The following is a 24,451-nucleotide window of genomic DNA, read 5'->3' as shown; positions in this document are numbered from 1 at the left end:
GAGAACGGGGGAATCTGAGGCATCGGGTAATGTGAGCCACCCCCTGTATCTAGGCAACGGAAAACATTTGTGGTCATGTGAGATATATGTTTTCAAGCCCCTCTCATTTCCCCATGGCCCTGAAAGAGAGGACCTCATGGTGCTGTGGTAAGCATGTTTTTTTTTCACCAAAATAGGTATTTTGCATGTAAAAGTAAATTTTCTTGCTGTCAACTTAATCAACTGTTGTGCCAAAGCAAATGTATTCACGTAGAAAAACTTCTATCATACGTGTTGATGAACTGCCAACATATGAAACCATGTGATGATATTAGCTAAAGATTAGCCTGAAATGCTAAGAGAGGTAGTTTCTTCTCAAATTGTGGTGGTGGGGGAAAGTGAGCCAAATGCTGTGGGGGAAAGTGAGCCACTGTCTCACTTTCCCCCACCATGAGGCACAAGTTAAGTTTAGTCTTAAACATATTTTAATGTAATATTACATGACATATGTTTTATTTTAATGTCATACACATTGTAGAAAAGCCATCATGCCAAGGAAATACACCAGGAAGACGACCTGGGGCAACCACATGGAAAGAGCACCTTCTCATCTTTCCCTGTAACCTTCAGGGCTGGAATGTAGAGTAGGCCTAGTTGTAGAGTATAACAGGCTGATGTTATAATCCAGTTGGGTCTTCTCCTGTGTTCTGAGTCCCAGACTGTTCTTGCTCGTTCTGATTTTCCTATATGCTTTGACCCCCAGACACTAGCTGGCTCTAAGGGTACTGTGTTCTGACCCCCAGACTGTGTTCTAATCTAACTGGTTCTATCTTTCATTTGAATCTTATTAAAACCTTTTGAATTATAATATGTTGTATTTGATTTTGTTCAAAGTTACTTTCAAGTGTTTAGAAAATGTGCTTTGCTTAATCGACCAAACCCCATCATTCTTTTACTAGTCCGACATTAGTTCTGGAATGTGTGGCTAGCTTTCAGGATTCTTACTGTTACAATATGTGTTGTTAAGGTAGTTTCAGAGTGGAAAAAGTAAGTGGATCAGTTTACCCCACAGCTGGGGTAAAGTGAGCCACATGACAACTTTTTTTAAAACAATCATATTTTCACTGCCCTTTGTCTTGAAAAAATTCTGCCAATGCCCATTTCTAGGAAACATCCTGAATTAATGGGAAATGTGTAAATTTGAGTGATAAATCATTTTAGCTAGCTTAGAGGGGAGCAAGTGTAAAAAGTGGCTCAGATTACCCCGTTCCCCCCTATATTGAGAGTGACATCTGAGCAGCAGTTCACCTCATTTAACAGAGGAGCTGTGGGGAAATCAGAGTGGATAAGGCTAAAGGTCGGCAGGGACAAAGTACAAGCTAAAACACACAAATCACACACACAAACACACACACACATGCAACGTCCCCTAAAAAAGTACTGTTAAGGATTTTTTTGCTAGCTTACAGTGAGTGTCCATCAAGTCTACTTATTGTGGTTTCATCTGTGTATGTGACCATGAAGTAGGAGATGTTTGCCTATTCAAAGTCACTCATAAGGAAGTTGGTAAATCTTCTTACTTGCTCTCTTTTCGCTCTGATACTGACTGTTGTATTGACTTGACAAGTAGGAGTGCAAACAAAAGAGCAAACATTTACTCTCCTTTCCCGACTGAGCGCTTTAAGCATTAACGTGTGTGTGTGTGTGTGTGTGTGTGTGTGTGTGTGTGTCCTCTGTACCCTCCTGTCCTCTGTGTCTATCAGTGTGTCATCATCTCTCTCAGGATTCACAGTTTGAGGAAAACTAAACTCAGCAGTCCATCGACAGCAGGCCACTCCATCTGCAGAAACCGTAAGTGCTAAATGTTTAATTTGTTTTTGAAGATTTGACAATAATAACCATTCTTGTTTTTTTTAAATAAGGAATTTGATATTGATCCGGCAAACACTGCCAGAGTTAGGAGGCCATGTGGACATGCAATGCACTCTCATTGCACTGATAAAGTGTTCATTTTCTGGTTTACCTGATTTACCATAAGTAGCAGAGCAGAGCCAACATCCATCAGCATCAGACCATGAGGAGCCGATAGGGGCTGTGTGTGCTGGGCCTGCTGTGCCTCCACAGCTCAGTATTTGGGCAGGTAAGGAGAAGGAAAATCAAACATTCCAATGTCTGACTGGTTTTCTGGTTTACGATTTAGATTATACTGTGAGAACAGATGATGATTATGCTGCAAAGGGTTAAAGCAGGGCTGGAAGAAGTATTTAGGTCCTTTACTTAAATTGTAGTAGTAATAACGCACTATAAAAATACTCCACTACAAGTAAAACTTTACTAAAGTAGCAGGACAGCGTTATCTACAAAAATGTAAACCAAAAGTACTCATACATAACTGGCAAGTTACCGTCCTATAACAATTACATAATTTTATATAATTAAAGATGCAGGATCATGTAAAAAGCATTTTAGCTTACACACTGCAACATGGTGTATAACATATGTGTAATAACAAAGTGCTGCCTAAGTGGGGTTAACTAGTGACTACTTATAAAAATGCATCATATTTTGCAGTATGCATATTTATTCTATGGAGAGGATTTTTTTTTATAAATAGTAACTTGTTAGTTTACAAGTTGTATTGAGTAGAATAACCATAATTCCCATTGTATAAAGTGGTAGGATGTTTATTTGTGTAAATAATTGTTTCTGACTTTTCACCACTGCAGCAATGTTTGTGTATTTTTACAGCTTTCAGAGAAAAAATAAAAAATAATAATCCCAAGCAGTAAGGCAGAACTAATTTTGGGCATAATTGCGTTCAATAAAAAAATTGGACATTTTCGCCATAAGGGGGCGCCATAAATTAGGAAATTTCATATCTCCTAATTGGCCGGAGGAAATTTCTTAAAACTCACGGGAAACCATCAAGGGGCATACACGAGTATATATAAAAAATATGGCCAAGAAATATTAATGTGTAAGGGACTTTTTAATAAAATTAGATATTTTTTTTTTCCATCAAAGAAAAAAGGCGGGATGCTAATCTCAGCTAGCATGTCCATTGACATTACATTGTGCAATTAGCTCCGGCAGCCATTTTGTCAAGGCTGACAATCTGCTTTTGCTCATAACTCTCCAAAAAAAGGCGGGATGCTAATCTCAGCTAGCATGTCCATTGACATTACATTGTGCAATTAGCTCCGGCAGCCATTTTGTCAAGGCTGACAATCTGCTTTTGCTCATAACTCTCCAACCAAACATCGCACATTAAAAAACTTGACATCCACTTGTTCTGTGAATTGAGCTGCATCGTTCCACCGTGGCAGTTTTGCCAAATTCATCCATAAACAGCGATACCTATACAACTCCCGCACCGAACATCCCACGGTCAAAAACTTTACATCCACATATTCCGTGAAGTGAGCGGCCGGCGCGGCGGTTGACGACGAGTCGCGTCGGAGGCTTGGCCCCCGGTAAAAACTGCTTGCAGTTCTAGTTAGGGGGCCAAGCCCGAGCAGGAGCTGGGACCGCGTTTTGCACAGCAACGCGGTTCCCAAGCCCTGCGGGGCAGGGAACCCTATTGTTTTAGTGGCGATTATTATTATTAGGGGGCCAAGCCCGAGCAGGAGCTGGGACCGCGTTTTGCACAGCAACGCGGTTCCCAAGCCCTGCGGGGCAGGGAACCCTATTGTTTTTGTAAGGATTATTATTATTTGTCGCCGCTAGAACTGCGTGCACAGCCCAAACCGTAAAGGGTGCAGACATGCCAATTGCATGACTAGATCCAGGTCCGTGAATTCTCAGCATACAAAAAAATTCAGACATGCCGGCCACTAGGTGGCGCTATATCAAGGAAAACGTCGTAGCTCCCACACCGAACATCCCACAGTCAAAAACTTTATATCCACAGATTCACTGGAGTCAGCTGCATCTTTTGGCATAGGCCACGCCCATTTCCGTGTATATAGATTTTTCGCAAAATCGCGAAAACTGCTAAACTGATTTTTCGCTACTCCTCCCATATTTCTTGGACAATTGACACCAAACTTTGCACAGAACATCTACCGACCCACACGGAAAAGATTTTTTTGAAAGAATTTTGATCCGACCATCGATAACGAAACGGTAGCGCTTTGAATATTTAGTGATTAGCTACGTTTTACGTAGAAATTCATAAATCCAAAATCATAAGTCGGATCAAGTCCAAATTTTAGACATATGTTGGGGCTACCCTTAATTGCGTTCAATAAAAAAGTTGGTCATTTTCGCCATAAGGGGGCGCCATAAATTAGGAAATTTCATATCTCCTAATTGGCCAGAGGAAATTTCTTAAAACTCACGGGAAAGCATCAAGGGGCATACACGAGTCTATATAAAAAATATGGCCAAGAAATAGTAATGTTTAAGGGACTTTTTAATAAAATTAGATTTTTTTTTTTCCGTCAAAGAAAAAAGGCGGGAATGTTAGCATGTCCATTGACATTACATTGTGCAATTAGCTCCGGCAGCCATTTTGTCAAGGCTGACAATTTACTTTTGCTCATAACTTGCCAACCAAACATCGCACATTAAAAAACTTGACATCCACTTGTTCTGTGAATTGAGCTGCATCGTTCCACCGTGGCAGTTTCGCGAAATTCATCCATAAACAGCGATACCTATTGACGACGAGTTGCGTCGGAGGCTTGGCCCCCGGTAAAAACTGCTTGCAGTTCTAGTTAGGGGGCCAAGCCCGAGCAGGAGCTGGGACCGCGTTTTGCACAGCAACGCGGTTCCCAAGCCCTGCGGGGCAGGGAACCCTATTGTTTTTGTAAGGATTATTATTAGGGGGCCAAGCCCGAGCAGGAGCTGGGACCGCGTTTTGCACAGCAACGCGGTTCCCAAGCCCTGCGGGGCAGGGAACCCTATTGTTTTTGTAAGGATTATTAGGGGGCCAAGCCCGAGCAGGAGCTGGGACCGCGTTTTGCACAGCAACGCGGTTCCCAAGCCCTGCGGGGCAGGGAACCCTATTGTTTTTGTAAGGATTATTAGGGGGCCAAGCCCGAGCAGGAGCTGGGACCGCGTTTTGCACAGCAACGCGGTTCCCAAGCCCTGCGGGGCAGGGAACCCTATTGTTTTTGTAAGGATTATTATTAGGGGGCCAAGCCCGAGCAGGAGCTGGGACCGCGTTTTGCACAGCAACGCGGTTCCCAAGCCCTGCGGGGCAGGGAACCCTATTATTTTAGTGGCGATTATTATTAGGGGGCCAAGCCCGAGCAGGAGCTGGGACCGCGTTTTGCACAGCAACGCGGTTCCCAAGCCCTGCGGGGCAGGGAACCCTATTGTTTTAGTGGCGATTATTATTAGGGGGCCAAGCCCGAGCAGGCTGGGACCGCTGTATGCAAAGCAACGCGGTTCCCAAGCCCTGCGGGGCAGGGAACCCTATTGTTTTTGTAAGGATTGTTATTATTAGGGGGCCAAGCCCGAGCAGGAGCTGGGACCGCGTTTTGCACAGCAACGCGGTTCCCAAGCCCTGCGGGGCAGGGAACCCTATTGTTTTAGTGGCGATTATTAGGGGGCCAAGCCCGAGCAGGAGCTGGGACCGCGTTTTGCACAGCAACGCGGTTCCCAAGCCCTGCGGGGCAGGGAACCCTATTGTTTTAGTGGCGATTATTATTATTAGGGGGCCAAGCCCGAGCAGGAGCTGGGACCGCTGTATGCAAAGCAACGCGGTTCCCAAGCCCTGCTGGGCAGGGAACCCTATTGTTTTTGTAAGGATTTTTTTTATTATTATACTTACCCGCCTGAAAGTGTGTCCACAGCCCAAACCGTAAAGGGTGCAGACATGCCAATTGCATGACTAGATCCAGGTTCGTCCGGACTACGCATCCCAAAAAATTCAGACTAGCCGGCCACTAGGTGGCGCTACACCAAGGAAAACGCGTTTGGGGTCATAACTCCCACACCGAACGTCCCACAGTCAAAAACTTTATATCCACAGATGCACTGGAGTCAGCTGCATCATTTGGCATAGGCCACGCCCATTTGCGATATTATAGATTTTTCGCAAAATCGCGAAAACTGAAAAACATATTTTTCGCTACTCCTCCCACAATTTTTGGACAATTGACACCAAACTTTGCACAGAACATCTACCGACCCACACGGAAAGAAATTATCACACAGAATTTTGATCCGACCATCGATAACGAAACGGTAGCGCTTTGAATATTTGTTGATTAGCTACGTTTTACGTAGAAATTCATAAATCCAAAATCATAAGTCGGATCAAGTCCAAATTCTAGAAATATGTTGGGGCTACCCTTAATTGCGTTCAATAAAAAATTTGGAGAATTTTTCCATAAGGGGGCGCCATAAATTAGGAAATTTTATATCTCCTAATTGGCCAAAGGAATTTTCTTAAAACTCACGGGAAACCATCAAGGGGCATACCCGAGTCTATATAAAAAATATGGCCAAGAAATAGTAATGTTTAAGGGACTTTTTAATAAAATTTTAAAAAAAAAATTCCGTCAAAGAAAAAAGGCGGGAATGTTAGCATGTCCATTGACATTACATTGTGCAATTAGCTCCGGCAGCCATTTTAATCTGCTTTTGCTCATAACTCTCCAACCAAACATCGCACATTAAAAAACTTGACATCCACTTGTTCTGTGAATTGAGCTGCATCGTTCCACCGTGGCAGTTTCGCGAAATTCATCCGTAAACAGCGATACCTATACAACTCCCACACCGAACATCCCACGGTCAAAAACTTTACATCCACAGATTCCGCGAAGTGAGCGGCCGGCGCGGCGGTTGACGACGAGTTGCGTCGGAGGCTTGGCCCCCGGTAAAAACTGCTTGCAGTTCTAGTTATTATTATTCTTATTTGTCGCCGCTAGAACTGCGTGCACAGCCCAAACCGTAAAGGGTGCAGACATGCCAATTGCATGACTAGATCCAGGTCCGTGAATTTTCAGCATACAAAAAAATTCAGACATGCCGGCCACTAGGTGGCGCTACAACAAAGGAAAACGCGTTTGGGGTCATAACTCCCACACCGAACGTCCCACAGTCAAAAACTTTATATCCACAGATGCACTGGAGTCAGCTGCATCATTTGGCATAGGCCACGCCCATTTGCGATACTATAGATTTTTCGCAAAATCGCGAAAACTGTAAAACATATTTTTCCCCACTCCTCCCACAATTTTTGGACAATCGACACCAAACTTTGCACAGAACATCTACCGACCCACACGGAAATAAATCTTGCTAAAGCATTTTGATCCGACCATGGATAACGAAACGGTAGCGTTTTAAATATTTCTTGATTAGCTACGTTTTACGAAAAAATTCATAAATCCAAAATCATAAGTCGGATCAAGTCCAAATTTTAGACATATGTTGGGGCTACCCTTAATTGCGTTCAATAAAAAATTCGGAAATTTTCGCCATAAGGGGGCGCCATAAATTAGGAAATTTTATATCTACTAATTGGCCAGAGGAAATTTCTTAAAACTCACGGGAAACCATCAAGGGGCATACACGAGTCTATATAAAAAATATGGCCAAGAAATATTAATGTGTAAGGGACTTTTTAATAAAATTAGATTTTTTTTTTTCCGTCAAAGAAAAAAGGCGGGAATGTTAGCATGTCCATTGACATTACATTGTGCAATTAGCTCCGGCGGCCATTTTGTCAAGGCTGACAATCTGCTTTTGCTCATAACTCGCCAACCACACATCGCACATTAAAAAACTTGACATCCACTTGTTCTGTGAATTGAGCTGCATCGTTCCACCGTGGCACTTTCGCGAAATTCATCCGTAAACAGCGATACCTATACAACTCCCACACCGAACATCCCACGGTCAAAAACTTTACATCGGCAGATTCTGCGAAGTGAGCGGCCGGCGCGGCGGTTGACGACGAGTTGCGTCGGAGGCTTGGCCCCCGGTAAAAACTGCTTGCAGTTCTAGTTATTATTATTCTTATTTGTCGCCGCTAGAACTGCGTGCACAGCCCAAACCGTAAAGGGTGCAGACATGCCAATTGCATGACTAGATCCAGGTCCGTGAATTTTCAGCATACAAAAAAATTCAGACATGCCGGCCACTAGGTGGCGCTACAACAAAGGAAAACGCGTTTGGGGTCATAACTCCCACACCGAACGTCCCACCGTCAAAAACTTTATATCCACATATGCACTGGAGTCAGCTGCATCATTTGGCATAGGCCACGCCCATTTGCGATATTATAGATTTTTTGCAAAATCGTGAAAACTGCAAAACATATTTTTCGCTACTCCTCCCACAATTTTTGGACAATTGACACCAAAGTTTGCACAGAACATCTACCGACCCACACGGAAAAAAAAATTGTAAAAGAATTTTGATCGGACCATGGATAACGAAACAATAGCGTTTTAAATATTTGTTGATTAGCTACGTTTTACGAAAAAATTCATAAATCCAAAATCATAAGTCGGATCAAGTCCAAATTTTAGACATATGTTGGGGCTACCCTAAATTGCATTCAATAAAAAATTCGGAAATTTTCGCCATAAGGGGGCGCCATAAATTAGGAAATTTTTTATCTCCTAATTGGCCAGAGGAATTTTCTTAAAACTCACGGGAAACCATCAAGGGGCATACACGAGTCTATATTAAAAATATGGCCAAGAAATATTAATGTTTAAGGGACTTTTTAATAAAATTAGATTTTTTTTGTTTTCCATCAAAGAAAAAAGGCGGGATGCTAATCTCAGCTAGCATGTCCATTGACATTACATTGTGCAATTAGCTCCGGCCGCCATTTTAATCTGCTTTTGCTCATAACTCGCCAACCAAACATCCTACATTAAAAAACTTGACATCCACTTGTTCTGTGAATTGAGCTGCATCGTTCCACCGTGGCAGTTTTGCCAAATTCATCCGTAAACAGCGATACCTATACGACTCCCGCACCGAACATCCCACGGTCAAAAACTTTACATCCACGGATTCCGCAAAGTGAGCGGCCGGCGCGGCGGTTGACGACGAGTTGCGTCGGAGGCTTGGCCCCCGGTAAAAACTGCTTGCAGTTCTAGTTTATTATTATACTTACCCGCCTGAAAGTGTGTCCACAGCCCAAACCGTAAAGGGTGCAGACATGCCAATTGCATGACTAGATCCAGGTCCGTCCGGACTACGCATACAACAAAATTCAGACATGCCGGCCACTAGGTGGCGCTACACCAAAGAAAACGCGTTTGGGGCCATAACAACCCACACCGAACGTCCCACAGTCAAAAACATTATATCCACATATTCACTGGAGTCAGCTGCATCATTTGGCATAGGCCACGCCCATTTGCGATATTATAGATTTTTTGCAAAATCGCGAAAACTGAAAAACATATTTTTCGCTACTCCTCCCACAATTTTTGGACAATTGACACCAAAGTTTGCACAGAACATCTACCGACCCACACGGTAAAAACTTGTGTAAAAGAATTTTGATCCGACCATGGATAACGAAATGGTAGCGTTTTAAATATTTGTTGATTAGCTACGTTTTACGTAGAAATTCATAAATCCAAAATCATAAATCGGATCAAGTCCAAATGTTAGACACATGTTGGGGCTACCCTTAATTGCGTTCAATAAAAAAATTGGACATTTTCGCCATAAGGGGGCGCCATAAATTAGGAAATTTTATATCTCCTAATTGGCCAGAGGAATTTTCTTAAAACTCACGGGAAACCATCAAGGGGCTTACCCGAGTCTATATAAAAAATATGGCCAAGAAATATTAATGTGTAAGGGACTTTTTAATAAAATTTGATTTTTTTTTTTCCATCAAAGAAAAAAGGCGGGATGCTAATCTCAGCTAGCATGTCCATTGACATTACATTGTGCAATTAGCTCCGGCCGCCATTTTGTCAAGGCTGACAATCTGCTTTTGCTCATAACTCTACAACCAAACATCGCACATAAAAAAACTTGACATCCACTTGTTCTGTGAATTGAGCTGCATCGTTCCACCGTGGCACTTTTGCCAAATTCATCCATAAACAGCGATACCTATACAACTCCCACACCGAACATCCCACGGTCAAAAACTTTACATCCACGGATTCTGCGAAGTGAGCGGCCGGCGCGGCGGTTGACGACGAGTTGAGTCGGAGGCTTGGCCCCCGGTAAAAACTGCTTGCAGTTCTAGTTAGGGGGCCAAGCCCGAGCAGGAGCTGGGACCGCGTTTTGCAGAGCAACGCGGTTCCCAAGCCCTGCTGGGCAGGGAACCCTATTGTTTTAGTAAGGATTTTTTTTATTATTTGTACCTCCCTAAAAGCGTGTCCACAGCCCAAACCGTAAAGGGTGCAGACATGCCAATTGCATGACTAGATCCAAGTCCGTCCGGACTACGACGACAAAAAAAAATCAGACATGCCGGCCACTAGGTGGCGCTACAACAAAGGAAAAAGCGTTTGGGGTCATAACTCCCACACCGAACGTCCCACAGTGAAAAACTTTATATCCACATATTCACTGGAGTCAGCTGCATCATTCGGCATAGGCCACGCCCATTTGCGATATTATAGATTTTTTGCAAAATCGCGAAAACTGCAAAACTTACTTTTCGCTACTCCTCCCACAATTTTTGGACAATTGACACCAAAGTTTGCACAGAACATCTACCGACCCACACGGAAAAAACTTGTGTAAAAGAATTTTGATCCGACCATGGATAACAAAACGGTAGCGTTTTAAATATTTGTTGATTAGCTACGATTTACGTAGAAATTCATGAATCCAAAATCATAAATCGGATCAAGTCCAAATTTTAGACATATGTTGGGGCTACCATTAATTGCGTTCAATAAAAAATTTGGAGAATTTCGCCATAAGGGGGCGCCATAAATTAGGAAAATTTATATCTCCTAATTGGCCAAAGGAATTTTCTTAAAACTCACGGGAAACCATCAAGGGGCATACACGAGTCTATATAAAAAATATGGCCAAGAAATATTAATGTGTAAGGGACTTTTTAATAAAATTTGATTTTTTTTTTTTCCGTCAAAGAGATTTGGCGCAATGCTAATCTCAGCTACCATGTCCATTGACATTACATTGTGCAATTAGCTCCGGCCGCCATTTTGTCAAGGCTGACAATCTGCTTTTGCTCATAACTCGCCAACCAAACATCGCACATTAAAAAACTTGACATCCACTTGTTCTGTGAATTGAGCTGCATCGTTCCACCGTGGCAGTTTTGCAAAATTCATCCATAAACAGCGATACCTATACAACTCCCACACCGAACATCCCACGGTCAAAAACTTTACATCCACAGACGACGAGTTGCGTCGGAGGCTTGGCCCCCGGTCAAAACTGCTTGCAGTTCTAGTTAGGGGGCCAAGCCCGAGCAGGAGCTGGGACCGCGTTTTGCACAGCAACGCGGTTCCCAAGCCCTGCGGGGCAGGGAACCCTATTGTTTTTGTGGCGATTATTATTAGGGGGCCAAGCCCGAGCAGGAGCTGGGACCGCGTTTTGCACAGCAACGCGGTTCCCAAGCCCTGCGGGGCAGGGAACCCTATTGTTTTAGTGGCGATTATTTTTATTAGGGGGCCAAGCCCGAGCAGGCTGGGACCGCTGTATGCAAAGCAACGCGGTTCCCAAGCCCTGCGGGGCAGGGAACCCTATTGTTTTTGTAAGGATTATTATTAGGGGGCCAAGCCCGAGCAGGAGCTGGGACCGCGTTTTGCACAGCAACGCGGTTCCCAAGCCCTGCGGGGCAGGGAACCCTATTGTTTTTGTAAGGATTTTTTTTATTATTAGGGGGCCAAGCCCGAGCAGGAGCTGGGACCGCGTTTTGCACAGCAACGCGGTTCCCAAGCCCTGCGGGGCAGGGAACCCTATTGTTTTTGTGGCGATTATTAGGGGGCCAAGCCCGAGCAGGAGCTGGGACCGCGTTTTGCACAGCAACGCGGTTCCCAAGCCCTGCGGGGCAGGGAACCCTATTGTTTTTGTGGCGATTATTAGGGGGCCAAGCCCGAGCAGGAGCTGGGACCGCGTTTTGCACAGCAACGCGGTTCCCAAGCCCTGCGGGGCAGGGAACCCTATTGTTTTTGTGGCGATTATTATTATTATTATTATTATTATACTTACCTCCCTAAAACTGCGTGCACAGCCCAAACCGTAAAGGGTGCAGACATGCCAATTGCATGACTAGATCCAGGTCCGTCCGGACTACGCATACGACAAAAATTCAGACATGCCGGCCACTAGGTGGCGCTACAACGAAGGAAAACGCTTTTTGGGTCATAACTCCCACACCGAACCTCCCACAGTCAAAAACTTTATATCCACAGATTCACTGGAGTCAGCTGCATCATTTGGCATAGGCCACGCCCATTTGCGATATTATAGATTTTTCGCAAAATCGCGAAAACTGCAAAACTGACTTTTCGTTACTCCTCCCACAATTTTTGGACAATCGACACCAAAGTTTGCACAGAACATCTACCGACCCACACGGAAAAGATTTTTTCGAAAGAATTTTGATCCGACCATCGATAACGAAACGGTAGCGCTTTAAATATTTGTTGATTAGCTACGTTTTACGAAAAAATTCATAAATCCCGTGGCACGGCGCTTGACGACGAGTTGCGTCGGAGGCTTGGCCCCCGGTAAAAACTGCTTGCAGTTCTAGTTATTCTTATTATTATTTGTCGCCGCTAGAACTGCGTGCACAGCCCAAACCGTAAAGGGTGCAGACATGCCAATTGCATGACTAGATCCAGGTCCGTGAAATCTCAGCATACAAAAAAATTCAGACATGCCGGCCACTAGGTGGCGCTACAACGAAGGAAAACGCGTTTGGGGTCATAACTCCCACACCGAACGTCCCACAGTCAAAAACTTTATATCCACAGATGCACTGGAGTCCGCTGCATCATTTGGCATAGGCCACGCCCATTTGCGATATTATAGATTTTTCGCAAAATCGCGAAAACTGCAAAACATATTTTTCGCTACTCCTCCCACAATTTTTGGACAATCGACACCAAACTTTGCACAGAACATCTACCGACCCACACGGGAAAAAATCAAGTAAAAGAATTTTGATCCGACTATGGATAACGAAACGGTAGCGCTTTGAATATTTGTTGATTAGCTACGTTTTACGTAGAAATTCATAAATCCAAATTCATAAGTCGGATCAAGTCCAAATTTTAGACATATGTTGGGGCTACCCTTAATTGCGTTCAATAAAAAATTTGGAGAATTTCGCCATAAGGGGGCGCCATAAATTAGGAAATTTTATATCTCCTAATTGGCCAGAGGAAAATTCTTAAAAGTCACGGGAAACCATCAAGGGGCATACACGAGTCTATATAAAAAATATGGCCAAGAAATATTAATGTTTAAGGGACTTTTTAATAAAATTAGATTTTTTTTTTTTCCGTCAAAGAAAAAAGGCGGGAATGTTAGCATGTCCATTGACATTAAATTGTGCAATTAGCTCCGGCGGCCATTTTGTCAAGGCTGACAATCTGCTTTTGCTCATAACTCGCCAACCACACATCGCACATTAAAAAACTTGACATCCACTTGTTCTGTGAATTGAGCTGCATCGTTCCACCGTGGCACTTTCGCGAAATTCATCCGTAAACAGCGATACCTATACAACTCCCGCACCGAACATCCCACGGTCAAAAACTTTACATCCGCAGATTCTGCGGAGTGAGCGGCCGGCGCGGTGGTTGACGACGAGTTGCGTCGGAGGCTTGGCCCCCGGTAAAAACTGCTTGCAGTTCTAGTTATTATTGGTGTGAATGCTGAAAGCATTCACAGCTTTGATATTCACCGCATTTATTATTATTATTCCGCCCGCTTTTCATGCACGTCCATATCTTCAACATGCTTCATTCCACAAACTTCCTTCAACTATCCTCATATTCAGCCCATTTTCCACATGTGTGCTTTCATTCAAAAATTTCAAAAAAATTAATAACTTCATAATTAATAGCAATTAAACAAAAATTATTTAACATTGAAGCGGATAGGAGCAGCATTCCAAACCGCTAAAACTTCTTCTGCTTTGAAACCTATCTCCTCCCGCATTTTTTCAGCTAGAGACTCCATTCAAACGTTAAACAATTCACATTAATTACAGCTATTAAACACTTATTCAACTTTTTAAAATCTTCAACTGTCTTTGAACAAACACAGTTTTAGTTTTAAGCTTTTTTCAACCTCTTTCTAAATTTATAATGGGATCCGGATGGGACGGAATGTTCAGAGGCAGAGTGGGGAAACCAACTGTTACAGTGTAGAACTGGTGTAAAAATACACCAAAACCTTCCACTTAACTGCCTCTCACTCCCACAAATTAAACCCTACGTGGATAATTTTTACATCAAAATGTAGGACATATTCTGCCGGTCGCATAGATGTGACTACTGAAGCAATCGGACTTACACAATGGGAGGTCTGGGCTTCCAAGCTAAATGGTGTCCAACCAACTGCCGCCTTGATAACTGAGACATGACATTTCTGGAGAAAGGCAGACTGTACCACACCTTTGAAATGCTCTGGTTCTCATATTCTTCACATTACAGACATAATCTTCACACTGTGTCTTCATCAGATTCTTCTGGTTCTAACAATAAAATAATTTTGTCAGTTAGACTCAGGGTCCGCTAGTTAGAGGCAGCGGTTTGAGGTGACGTTTTGGATGAAATGACCTCTCTGAGGCCTCTAAAAGGTGGGATTTCTGCCTGATCACAGACCCTCAATAAGACATACACTCACCTTGGTGACTCACTCTGCCCATTAAAGGGCAATTTCACTTTTTTTTCTTGATTCTTTTTTTCTTTTTTCCGCTTTATTAGACAGTTCGTAGAGGCACAGTTGAAATGGGGCAAACACTCTGCTCTTTGAAGGCCTATTTCACACATACATTGTTTTTCATGTCTTTCAATTGTAATTTTATCTAGACATTTTTAAATATTCAACATCATTCCTATTAGAGTTAAACAATTCACTACTGTTCATATTTAAGACTGTTTCTTACTTTTCCACATCTTCATACTCCTTTAGCTGATTCATATAAATTCAAGCCATCAAGGTAGTTTAGCTCCAAGTCTATTCAATTACTATTTCATAGTTTTAAGATTTGTATCCATGTCTTTCAACTTCTTCATAACTTCAGCAAGAAATGTTATTCAAACCTCTATATATTCAACTTTTCAACTCCTTTTAAGGATTCAAATTGTCCCATGTTCGTCTTGCATGGGAGCACATTTCCATAATTCACAATTTTTTCATAAAATTCATAACTTCAGAGATATTTAAAGGTTTATTACACCCAAAAAAGACATATTCTGCCGGTCGCATAGATGTGACTACTGAAGCAATCGAACCTACACAATGGAAGTTTTGGGCTTCCAAGCTAAATGGTGTCCAACCAACTGCTGCATATCAGTGTATTACAGGACCAAAATAACTGAAGACACTGTCATCAACTGTTGCCATAGAAACCAGTAACATCCCATGTGAAACTGTGTGTGTGTTTGTGTGAGTGAGAGAGTCCGTGTGTGTGTGTGTGTGTGTGTGTGTGTGTGTGTGTGTGTGTGTGTGTGTGTGTGTGTGTGTGTGTGTGTGTGTGTGAGTGAGAGAGTGTGAATGTGAAGAGACGTGCAGTGAGGTTTATGGCTGGTGAGGCACTGTCTTTTTTTAATCCTAATGTTTTTTGGGCTTTGGGGTGAAGAGGAGAGATATGGCACAGTTCTAAATGAAATAGTAATTTATTTACTTGATTAAATATGCAATAATATCTAATATTAATTGCATAGTTTGTCTTGCTGCAGTTATACCATTGTGTAGGCTATTTGAAATAGATAATTAAAAAAAAAACTCATCTCCTTTTAAACTTATTTTACACAAGTATGACCTTTATAAACTTCGACTTTATAAACCTTTAGTTTTTCCACTTTTGTTCAACTTTTCAATACAATATTTTGTATTCATAATTTTTTTTTTCATGTCTTTCAATTATAATTTGATCTAGACATTTTTAAATATTCAACAACATTCCTATTAGAGTTCAACAATTCACTACTGTTCATACTTAAGACTATAATTACTTTTCCACATCTTCATAGTCCTTTAGCTGATTCATATACATTCTCTCTCTAGGTCGTCCTCAGGCAGCAGTTTAGACTTATGCGTTCATTTAAAACCTCTGTCTGTGTGATCTGGTTGGGGACAGAAGTGTCTGTACGTGTGTAGATTAGCAGCTGTTTACACTTGACACTGATTAGCTCTCTGTCACCATGGTGACACCATTGGCACGTGCACCTGTCTTTGACTCAAAACTCCAATCCCTTAAAGCCTGTTACATACTCCGCGAGAAGAAAGAACAAAGTTCTCGGTGACAGAGTTGCGAGAAGAAAATGACGTTCGAGACCTCCCCGGAGTAAGACATTTTTAGAATTTAAAGTGCAGGTAAACTTTGCACACATGTCAATCATGACTCAAAGATGACCTCATATGATTGTAGAGAACCAACATTCCAAATAATACACATTTTTTTATACATTGTATTATTCACCTATGCTGCAGTGTCTAATTTTTTCACTGTAATATTTGGCAAAACTGTCATAGTAGCCATTCAGCTATATGTAGGTGAAGTAGTCTGAAAATATTTTTTCATCACTTTGCTCCCCCCTGCCTCTGTGTGCTGCCCCCTAAAATTGCCACCGCTCACGTTAATTTTGACCAATCAGAGCAGGCTCAGATACTCCGTTCTTATTGGCTGTGGGACTGTCTGTTCACTTGGCAACGACGTTGATGCGTCAGTTGCGTGAGCGTTCACGACCCTAGCAGTCTGAAACTACTGTTTGGCCCTACTAAGGCAGACAGCGAATAGCAATGTCTTCACCAACGAACTATCTATACTATACTATCTATGCAACGAACCCTCAATTTACCATTCCCCGGATACCAACAACTAACACGGTGGGAGGACAGTGTGTACACAGAGACTGAGAAACACCGAGGAGGAAATGTAGTCGGGCGGCTGTTGCTGTATGAAGCCGAGACGTGTGGAAAGTGAGCCAGGAGAATGGGCTTCCTTTGGCTGTGCTTTAGCTGATAAACCAAGTTAGCACCGGTCGGATAGCATTAGTTAACTCACCCGGTTGACGCGTTAGCCAGAAGCTAGCTCCGCCTGCACGGGACTCCCGTGGCTCCTCTCCGCACTGTATTCCACATTTTTCAAACATTCTATTGTTCAACCATTCTGTTCATTCAGATATATTCATCCTTCGTTCTTCATCAACATTCAGCAGTGAAGTTTATTCAGCAGCAGCGCAGCATTCACACCGCAATTTCTTCAGGAATTGCATTTCTAGTTATTATACTTACCTCCCTAAAACTGTGTCCACAGCCCAAACCGTAAAGGGTGCAGACATGCCAATTGCATGACTAGATCCAGGTCCGTCCGGACTACGCATACAAAAAAATTCAGACATGCCGGCCACTAGGTGGCGCTACACCAAAGAAAACGCGTTTGGGGTCATAACTCCCACACCGAACGTCCCACAGTCAAAAACTTTATATCCACAGATGCACTGGAGTCAGTTGCATCATTTGGCATAGGCCACGCCCATTTGCGATATTATAGATTTTTCGCAAAATCGCGAAAAATGCAAAACTGATTTTTCGCTACTCCTCCCACAATTTTTGGACAATCGACACCAAAGTTTGCACAGAACATCTACCGACCCACACGGTAAAAACTTATGTAAAAGAATTTTGATCCGACCATGGATAACGAAACGGTAGCGTTTTAAATATTTGTTGATTAGCTACGTTTTACGAAAAAATTCATAAATCCAAAATCATAAGTCGGATCAAGTCCAAATTTTAGACATATGTTGGGGCTACCCTTAATTGCGTTCAATAAAAAAATTGGACATTTTCGCCATAAGGGGGCGCCATAAATTAGGAAATTTTATATCTCCTAATTGGCCAGACGAAATTTCTTAAAACTCACAGGAAACCATCAAGGGGCATACATGAGTCTACATTAAAAATATGGCCAAGAAATATTAATGTTTAAGGGACTTTTTAATAAAATTAGATTTTTTTTTTTCCGTCAAAGAAAAAAGGCGGGAATGTTAGCATGTCCATTGACATTACATTGTGCAATTAGCTCCGGCGGCCATTTTGTCAAGGCTGACCATCTACTTTTGCTCATAACTCGCCAACCACACATCGCACATTAAAAAACTTGACATGCACTTGTTCTGTGAATTGAGCTGCATCGTTCCACCGTGGCAGTTTCGCGAAATTCATCCATAAACAGCGATACCTATTGACGACGAGTTGCGTCGGAGGCTTGGCCCCCGGTAAAAACTGCTTGCAGTTCTAGTTATACTTACCCTGCTGAAAGTGTGTCCACAGCCCAAACCGTAAAGGGTGCAGACATGCCAATTGCATGACTAGATCCAAGTCCGTCCGGACTACGCAGACAAAAATATTCAGACATGCCGGCCACTAGGTGGCTCTACACCAAAGAAAACGCGTTTGGGGCCATAACTCCCACACCGAAACTCCCACAGTCAAAAACTTTATATGCACAGATTCACTGGAGTCAGCTGCATCTTTTGGCATAGGCCACGCCCATTTCCGTATATATAGATTTTTCGCAAAATCGCGAAAACTGCTAAACTGATTTTTCGCTACTCCTCCCACAATTTTTGGACAATTGACACCAAACTTTGCACAGAACATCTACCGACCCACACGGTAAAAACTTGTGCAAAAGAGTTTTGATACGACCATCGATAACGAAACGGTCGCGCTTTGAATATTTGAAAATTAGCTATCTGTTACTTCCTTGTACGTAAATATTCATAAATCCAAAGCTATACATCGGATCAAGTCCAAATTTTAGACATATGTTGGGGCTACCCTTAATTGCGTTCAATAAAAAAATTTGACATTTTCGCCATAAGGGGGCGCAATAAATTAGGAAATTTCATATCTCCTAATTGGCCAGAGGAATTTTCTTAAAACTCACGGGAAACCATCAAGGGGCATACACGAGTCTATATAAAAAATATGGCCAAGAAATATTGATGTGTAAGGGACTTTTTAATAAAATTAGATTTTTTTTTTTCCATCAAAGAAAAAAGGCGGGATGCTAATCTCAGCTAGCATGTCCATTGACATTACATTGTGCAATTAGCTCCGGCCGCCATTTTAATCTGCTTTTGCTCATAACTCGCCAACCGAACATCCCACGGTCAAAAACTTTACATCCACAGATTCTGCGAAGTGAGCGGCCGGCGCGGCGGTTGACGACGAGTCGTGTCGGAGGCTTGGCCCCCGGTAAAAACTGCTTGCAGTTCTAGTTATTATTTGTAGTCACCTAAAACTGTGTCCACAGCCCAAACCGTAAAGGGTGCAGACATGCCAATTGCATGACTAGATCCAGGTCCGGGCCGTGTACGCATACAAAAAAATTCAGACATGCCGGCCACTAGTTGGCGCTATAACAAAGGAAAACGCGTTTGGGGTCATAACTCCCACACCGAACGTCCCACAGTCTAAAACTTTATATCCACATATGCACTGGAGTCAGCTGCATCATTTGGCATAGGCCACGCCCATTTGCGATATTATAAATTTTTCGCAAAATCGCGAAAACTGAAAAACATATTTTTCGCTACTCCTCCCACAATTTTTGGACAATCGACACCAAAGTTTGCACAGAACATCTACCGACCCACACGGTAAAAACTTGTGTAAAAGAATTTTGATCCGACCATGGATAACGAAACGGTAGCGTTTTAAATATTTGTTGATTAGCTACGTTTTACGAAAAAATTCATAAATCCAAAATCATAAGTCGGATCAAGTCCAAATTTTAGACATATGTTGGGGCTACCCTTAATTGCGTTCAATAAAAAAATTGGACATTTTTGCCATAAGGGGGCGCCATAAATTAGGAAATTTCATATCTCCTAATTGGCCAGAGAAAATTTCTTAAAACTCACGGGAAACCATCAAGGGGCATACACGAGTCTATATAAAAAATATGGCCAACAAATATTAATGTGTAAGGGACTTTTTAATAAAATTAGATATTTTTTTTTTCCATCAAAGAAAAAAGGCGGGATGCTAATCTCAGCTAGCATGTCCATTGACATTACATTGTGCAATTAGCTCCGGCCGCCATTTTTTCAAGGCTGACAATCTGCTTTTGCTCATAACTCGCCAACCAAACATCGCACATTAAAAAACTTGACATCCACTTGTTCTGTGAATTGAGCTGCATCGTTCCACCGTGGCTTTTTTTGCAAAATCATCCATAAACAATGATACCTATACAACTCCCACACCAAACATCCCACGGTCAAAAACTTTACATCCACATATTCCGTGAAGTGAGCGGCCGGCGCAGCGGTTGACGACGAGTTGCGTCGGAGGCTTGGCCCCCGGTCAAAACTGCTTGCAGTTCTAGTTTTTATTACATTTATAATTTATACACAATAGCTAAAATGGGGAAGAAAGGGGGTTTAAGTGACTTTGAACATAGCATGGTTGATGGTCAACGGCAGGATGGATCCATGCTTTCATGTTGTTTATGCGAAATTCTGACCCTACCATCTGAACTTGGCAACTGAAATCGAGGCTCATCAGACCAGGCAAGATTTTTCCAATTTTCTATTGTCCAATTTTGATGAGCCTGTGTGAATTGTAGCCTCAGTTTCTTGTTCTTAGCTGACAGGAGTGGCACCCGGTGGGGTCTTCTGCTGCTGTAGCCCATCTGCTTCAAGGTTGGTCGTGTTGTGCGTTCAGAGATGGTATTCTGCATACCCTGGTTGTAACGAGTGGTTATTTGAGTTACTTTACCTTTCTATCATCTCAAACCAGCCTGCACATCTTCCTCTGACATCAACAAGGCATTTTCAACTACACAACTGCCGCTCACTGGATATTTTTTCTTTTTCGGACCATTCTCTGAAAACCCTATAGATGGTTGAGTGAAAATCCCAGTAAATCAGCAGTTTCTGAAATACTCACACCAGCCTGTCTGGCACCCTCGACATTGCAATGTTCAATGTCACTTAAACACCCTTTCTTCCCCATTCTGTTGCTCGATTTTAACTTCAATAAGTTGTCCTCTCCAGGTCTACATGGCTAAATGCATTGAGTTGCTGCCATGTGATTGGCTGATAAGTTGTATGTGTTAACAAGAAATGTAACCGCTCTACCTAATATAGTGGCCGGTTAGAGAGTGTGTGAGTGTGTGTGTGTGTGTGTGTGTGTGTGTGAATATACAGTATATAAAAATAAAAACTTATTTAATTTGATATGAAATGTAGCAGGCATTACATTTTAAATTTCAAATAAACTTCAAATTCTTTTTGAAGGTGTAGTAAGTAGATCACACCCATATACTATTACACAACACCTTTGTTAACAATGGTCTATAATTTATTTGCATGACGTTTACTTGGATGTGTAAGCCAAAAAATCTTTAGTCTCTGGGTGCGGTCCATCACCACGTTCCAATACACTGAACACAGCATACCGTGACGATCGAAAGTCTTTCAAAGCAACCATGTAAAAGGTACACTAGATAGGGCTTATTCCTGTCAGGTGACAGGTCATGTGAAGTATATGTTGTTGTAGGTTCACTAAACCCGCTGCACATTAACATTTATCTGATATATAAACGGCCCAGACTTTGTAATTAATGAATCTATTGCTATTTATCACAGATACAATTCAAATAAATAAAATCTGTTCCACTTTCATGTAGCCCAAAAAGTTATTCCCACGTATCTTTATGGGACAGTGTCAGACCTAAATGCAAATTCTGAGTAGGACTATAGTGTTTAAACAAAGTATAATATACTGTATATTTAGTGTTTAAATCCGTAAGGGAGAGTGAGTGGCAAAATAATGTAATAATTTAGCAATTGTCTGACAGCACTTGACTCTTGCCTTATTATGCAGCAATAGTTTTGCTTTCAGCAGCGATATCTTTTTTAAATTCTTCAAAGCTGACAACCTGTTCTTCCTAAGGGAAGAAAGCGGCACTCACACAAACACAGGGTTGAAAGCTCTAAACTGGGTTTCCAGATTAAACAGTATACTGTGTTCATTTGTATTTATAAAATTCTTAGAATACTTTCTGGTACTTGAGGTCTTTGCTTTGTTAATAATGGTATAGAGTATCAAACAACCATTTAAAAAAACTGTTAATTCCAGCAAAAAGGTACTAAAAGCCTTATTAACGAAGCACTGGGTGACAGGATTGGGTACAGCAGTCTAAAGTGTTTCATCATAGAGCTGTGAAACGGTTGTTTTACCTCAAACAGAGCCAGTCCGAAGGGCCGGTCCAGGTAGCCGTTAGACTCTACCACTGCTTTACGATGACGGCCGTCTAGATCTACTCTGGAGATACTTCTCGTTCCCTGGTCAGCCCAGTACAGCAGCTGGCGTGGCATATCTAGGGGGGAAAATCACACCAAAACAAGACCTGCATTATGTACAGCAACACTGAGGCCACTTTACTTCTGCTGGAAGGGCAAAAGATACATGCGTTATTTTTTTTTTAAGGGAGCCAAGGGGTTTTCCACATTTTGAAACTAAACTTAAGAATTTCGAAAGATCATGCCGATTTTAAATACCTTCTGCAAGTTCAACAGAGATCTTGAACTCTCTCATTAATTACTTATCCATCTACTATATATATCAGATATATATATCAGAACATACCCAGAGAGAGGCCGACAGGGTGGCGTATTGAGCTGGTGACCAGAGCCGTCCTGTTCCGACCGTCCAAACTAGACCTCTCAATCTTTGTGGCGCTGCCACACTGAGCCCAAAAGAGAAGCCTGAGAAAACAGTTATTCAGAGTGTGCTTTTTATTATCTTCAAGATGTCAAAACAAAGGTTGCTTTTGCTTTGCTTTTACAAATAAACAGATATGTGAAATGAATAGGCCCCAGCCCATATGTATTTGACTTTAGGTTGACATGTATTTGAGTTGATTAAAAAAAATTAAATTAAAAATAAAATAGCTCTCTTCATTGAGCAGCTGCGAGCTATTGTAGGAATTTGCAACATATTTATGTTATATTAAAATAAGTTAGCAAGGTTAATGGGTTAAGCATAACTGCCTCACAACACATACAGGTCAGCACTCAGAACAGGATGACCTTTTAGGCCACAAACTGCAACAACAACTGTTGCAGACACAGCAGAATATAGAACATGATTGCAAGACCTGGCCCGGACAGACTATCATTTGATTCTATTTAGAAGCACACTATTGCTAATAAGGCTTGATATAAGATCTGTCACACACAAGCACTCACACACACACATCCACACACCCCCACACACACACACTCACATACACACACCCACACACACACACACTCACACACACACACCCCCACCCCACACACACACACACACACACACCCACACACACACACGCACAGACCCACACACAGACACACACACACACACAGACCCACACACAGACACACACACACACACATACACACACACAGACACACAGACACACAGATAGTATAAAGCCGAAGGGCTTTCACAAGATCGGGGCCTTTGCGCCCGGGGGGCGCCTTTACGCCCGAGGAAGAAAACTGCTGTTGGGATTTCCCCTACCCCCAAAGTTGAGGCTAGATAACTAGGATAGGGTGAGATAAGATCTGAACTATTGTAATGAATAAGTACCTTTGTGTTTATAGTAGAAGTTGTCTACTAAGCTGATATCCTGTTATGTCAACCTTTGAATAAAGAATCCTGTTAGACCGATCTCCTTCTCCTCCGTGTCTATCTCAAAGCCTGTTGAGATGTCTCCTTCTCTCTCAAGTAATATCAAATGTAGTGAAACAATGGGCCCCTCGGCCACGGTAATGATCACATTGTTTCCACTACATAAATGGCGTTGTCGTAACGGAAGACCTTCAGAAGTTGCAGCAGACAGACAACGGCGGCATCTGGGTAATGTATTGTTGCCCTTTGTCACTACCTGTCATCTGTTGTTTTTCTTTGAAGTCTGTTAAACTTGCGTGCTTGTATAAGGAAAGCGGAATCATAGACTTGCAAGTATAAAATATCTGCTAGTCGTTATAACTGAATCTTGGCTTTTCTGTGGATTGTTAAGAAACTTGTTGGGTTAAAAAAGAAATGGTTGTGTTGTTTTAGTTGGCTGGCCACTCTTGCTGTTTGGTTCCGTGTTTTGACATTCCATTGTGTAATGAATATCGCTGCAGTGTGATGTGCTTCCCGTTGAGGAATAGGAAAAAAAATAATAAGAGTTTTGAGGATACCTGTCGATGAGTTTGGGGCCCGTCCATGAGCACACGAACCTCTGACTGGTACAGAGAGATCCGTTTTCCACGGTGGACATTACGTCAAGAAAGGCATTATTTACACCCGTAAT

General features: G+C 42.2%; 1 protein-coding gene across 1 annotated transcript in view; it reads right to left on the bottom strand.

Annotated features, from left to right (window-relative positions):
• The window catches only part of LOC307262973 (low-density lipoprotein receptor-like), a gene marked incomplete at both ends in the record, with an annotated part of 39,943 nt that overhangs the window by 131 nt on the left and 15,361 nt on the right, over positions 1 to 24,451 (bottom strand). Inside the window, 2 exon segments of the mRNA XM_080043993.1 lie at positions 22,344 to 22,483; positions 22,753 to 22,871. Of these exon segments, the coding sequence (XP_079900119.1) occupies positions 22,344 to 22,483; positions 22,753 to 22,871 (259 nt within the window).

The sequence above is a fragment of the Ammodytes marinus genome, assembly GCF_949987685.1.
Source record: "Ammodytes marinus genome assembly, chromosome: 16".
Lineage (NCBI taxonomy): Eukaryota > Metazoa > Chordata > Actinopteri > Uranoscopiformes > Ammodytidae > Ammodytes > Ammodytes marinus.
This window is presented reverse-complemented; position numbering and strand designations above follow the sequence as displayed.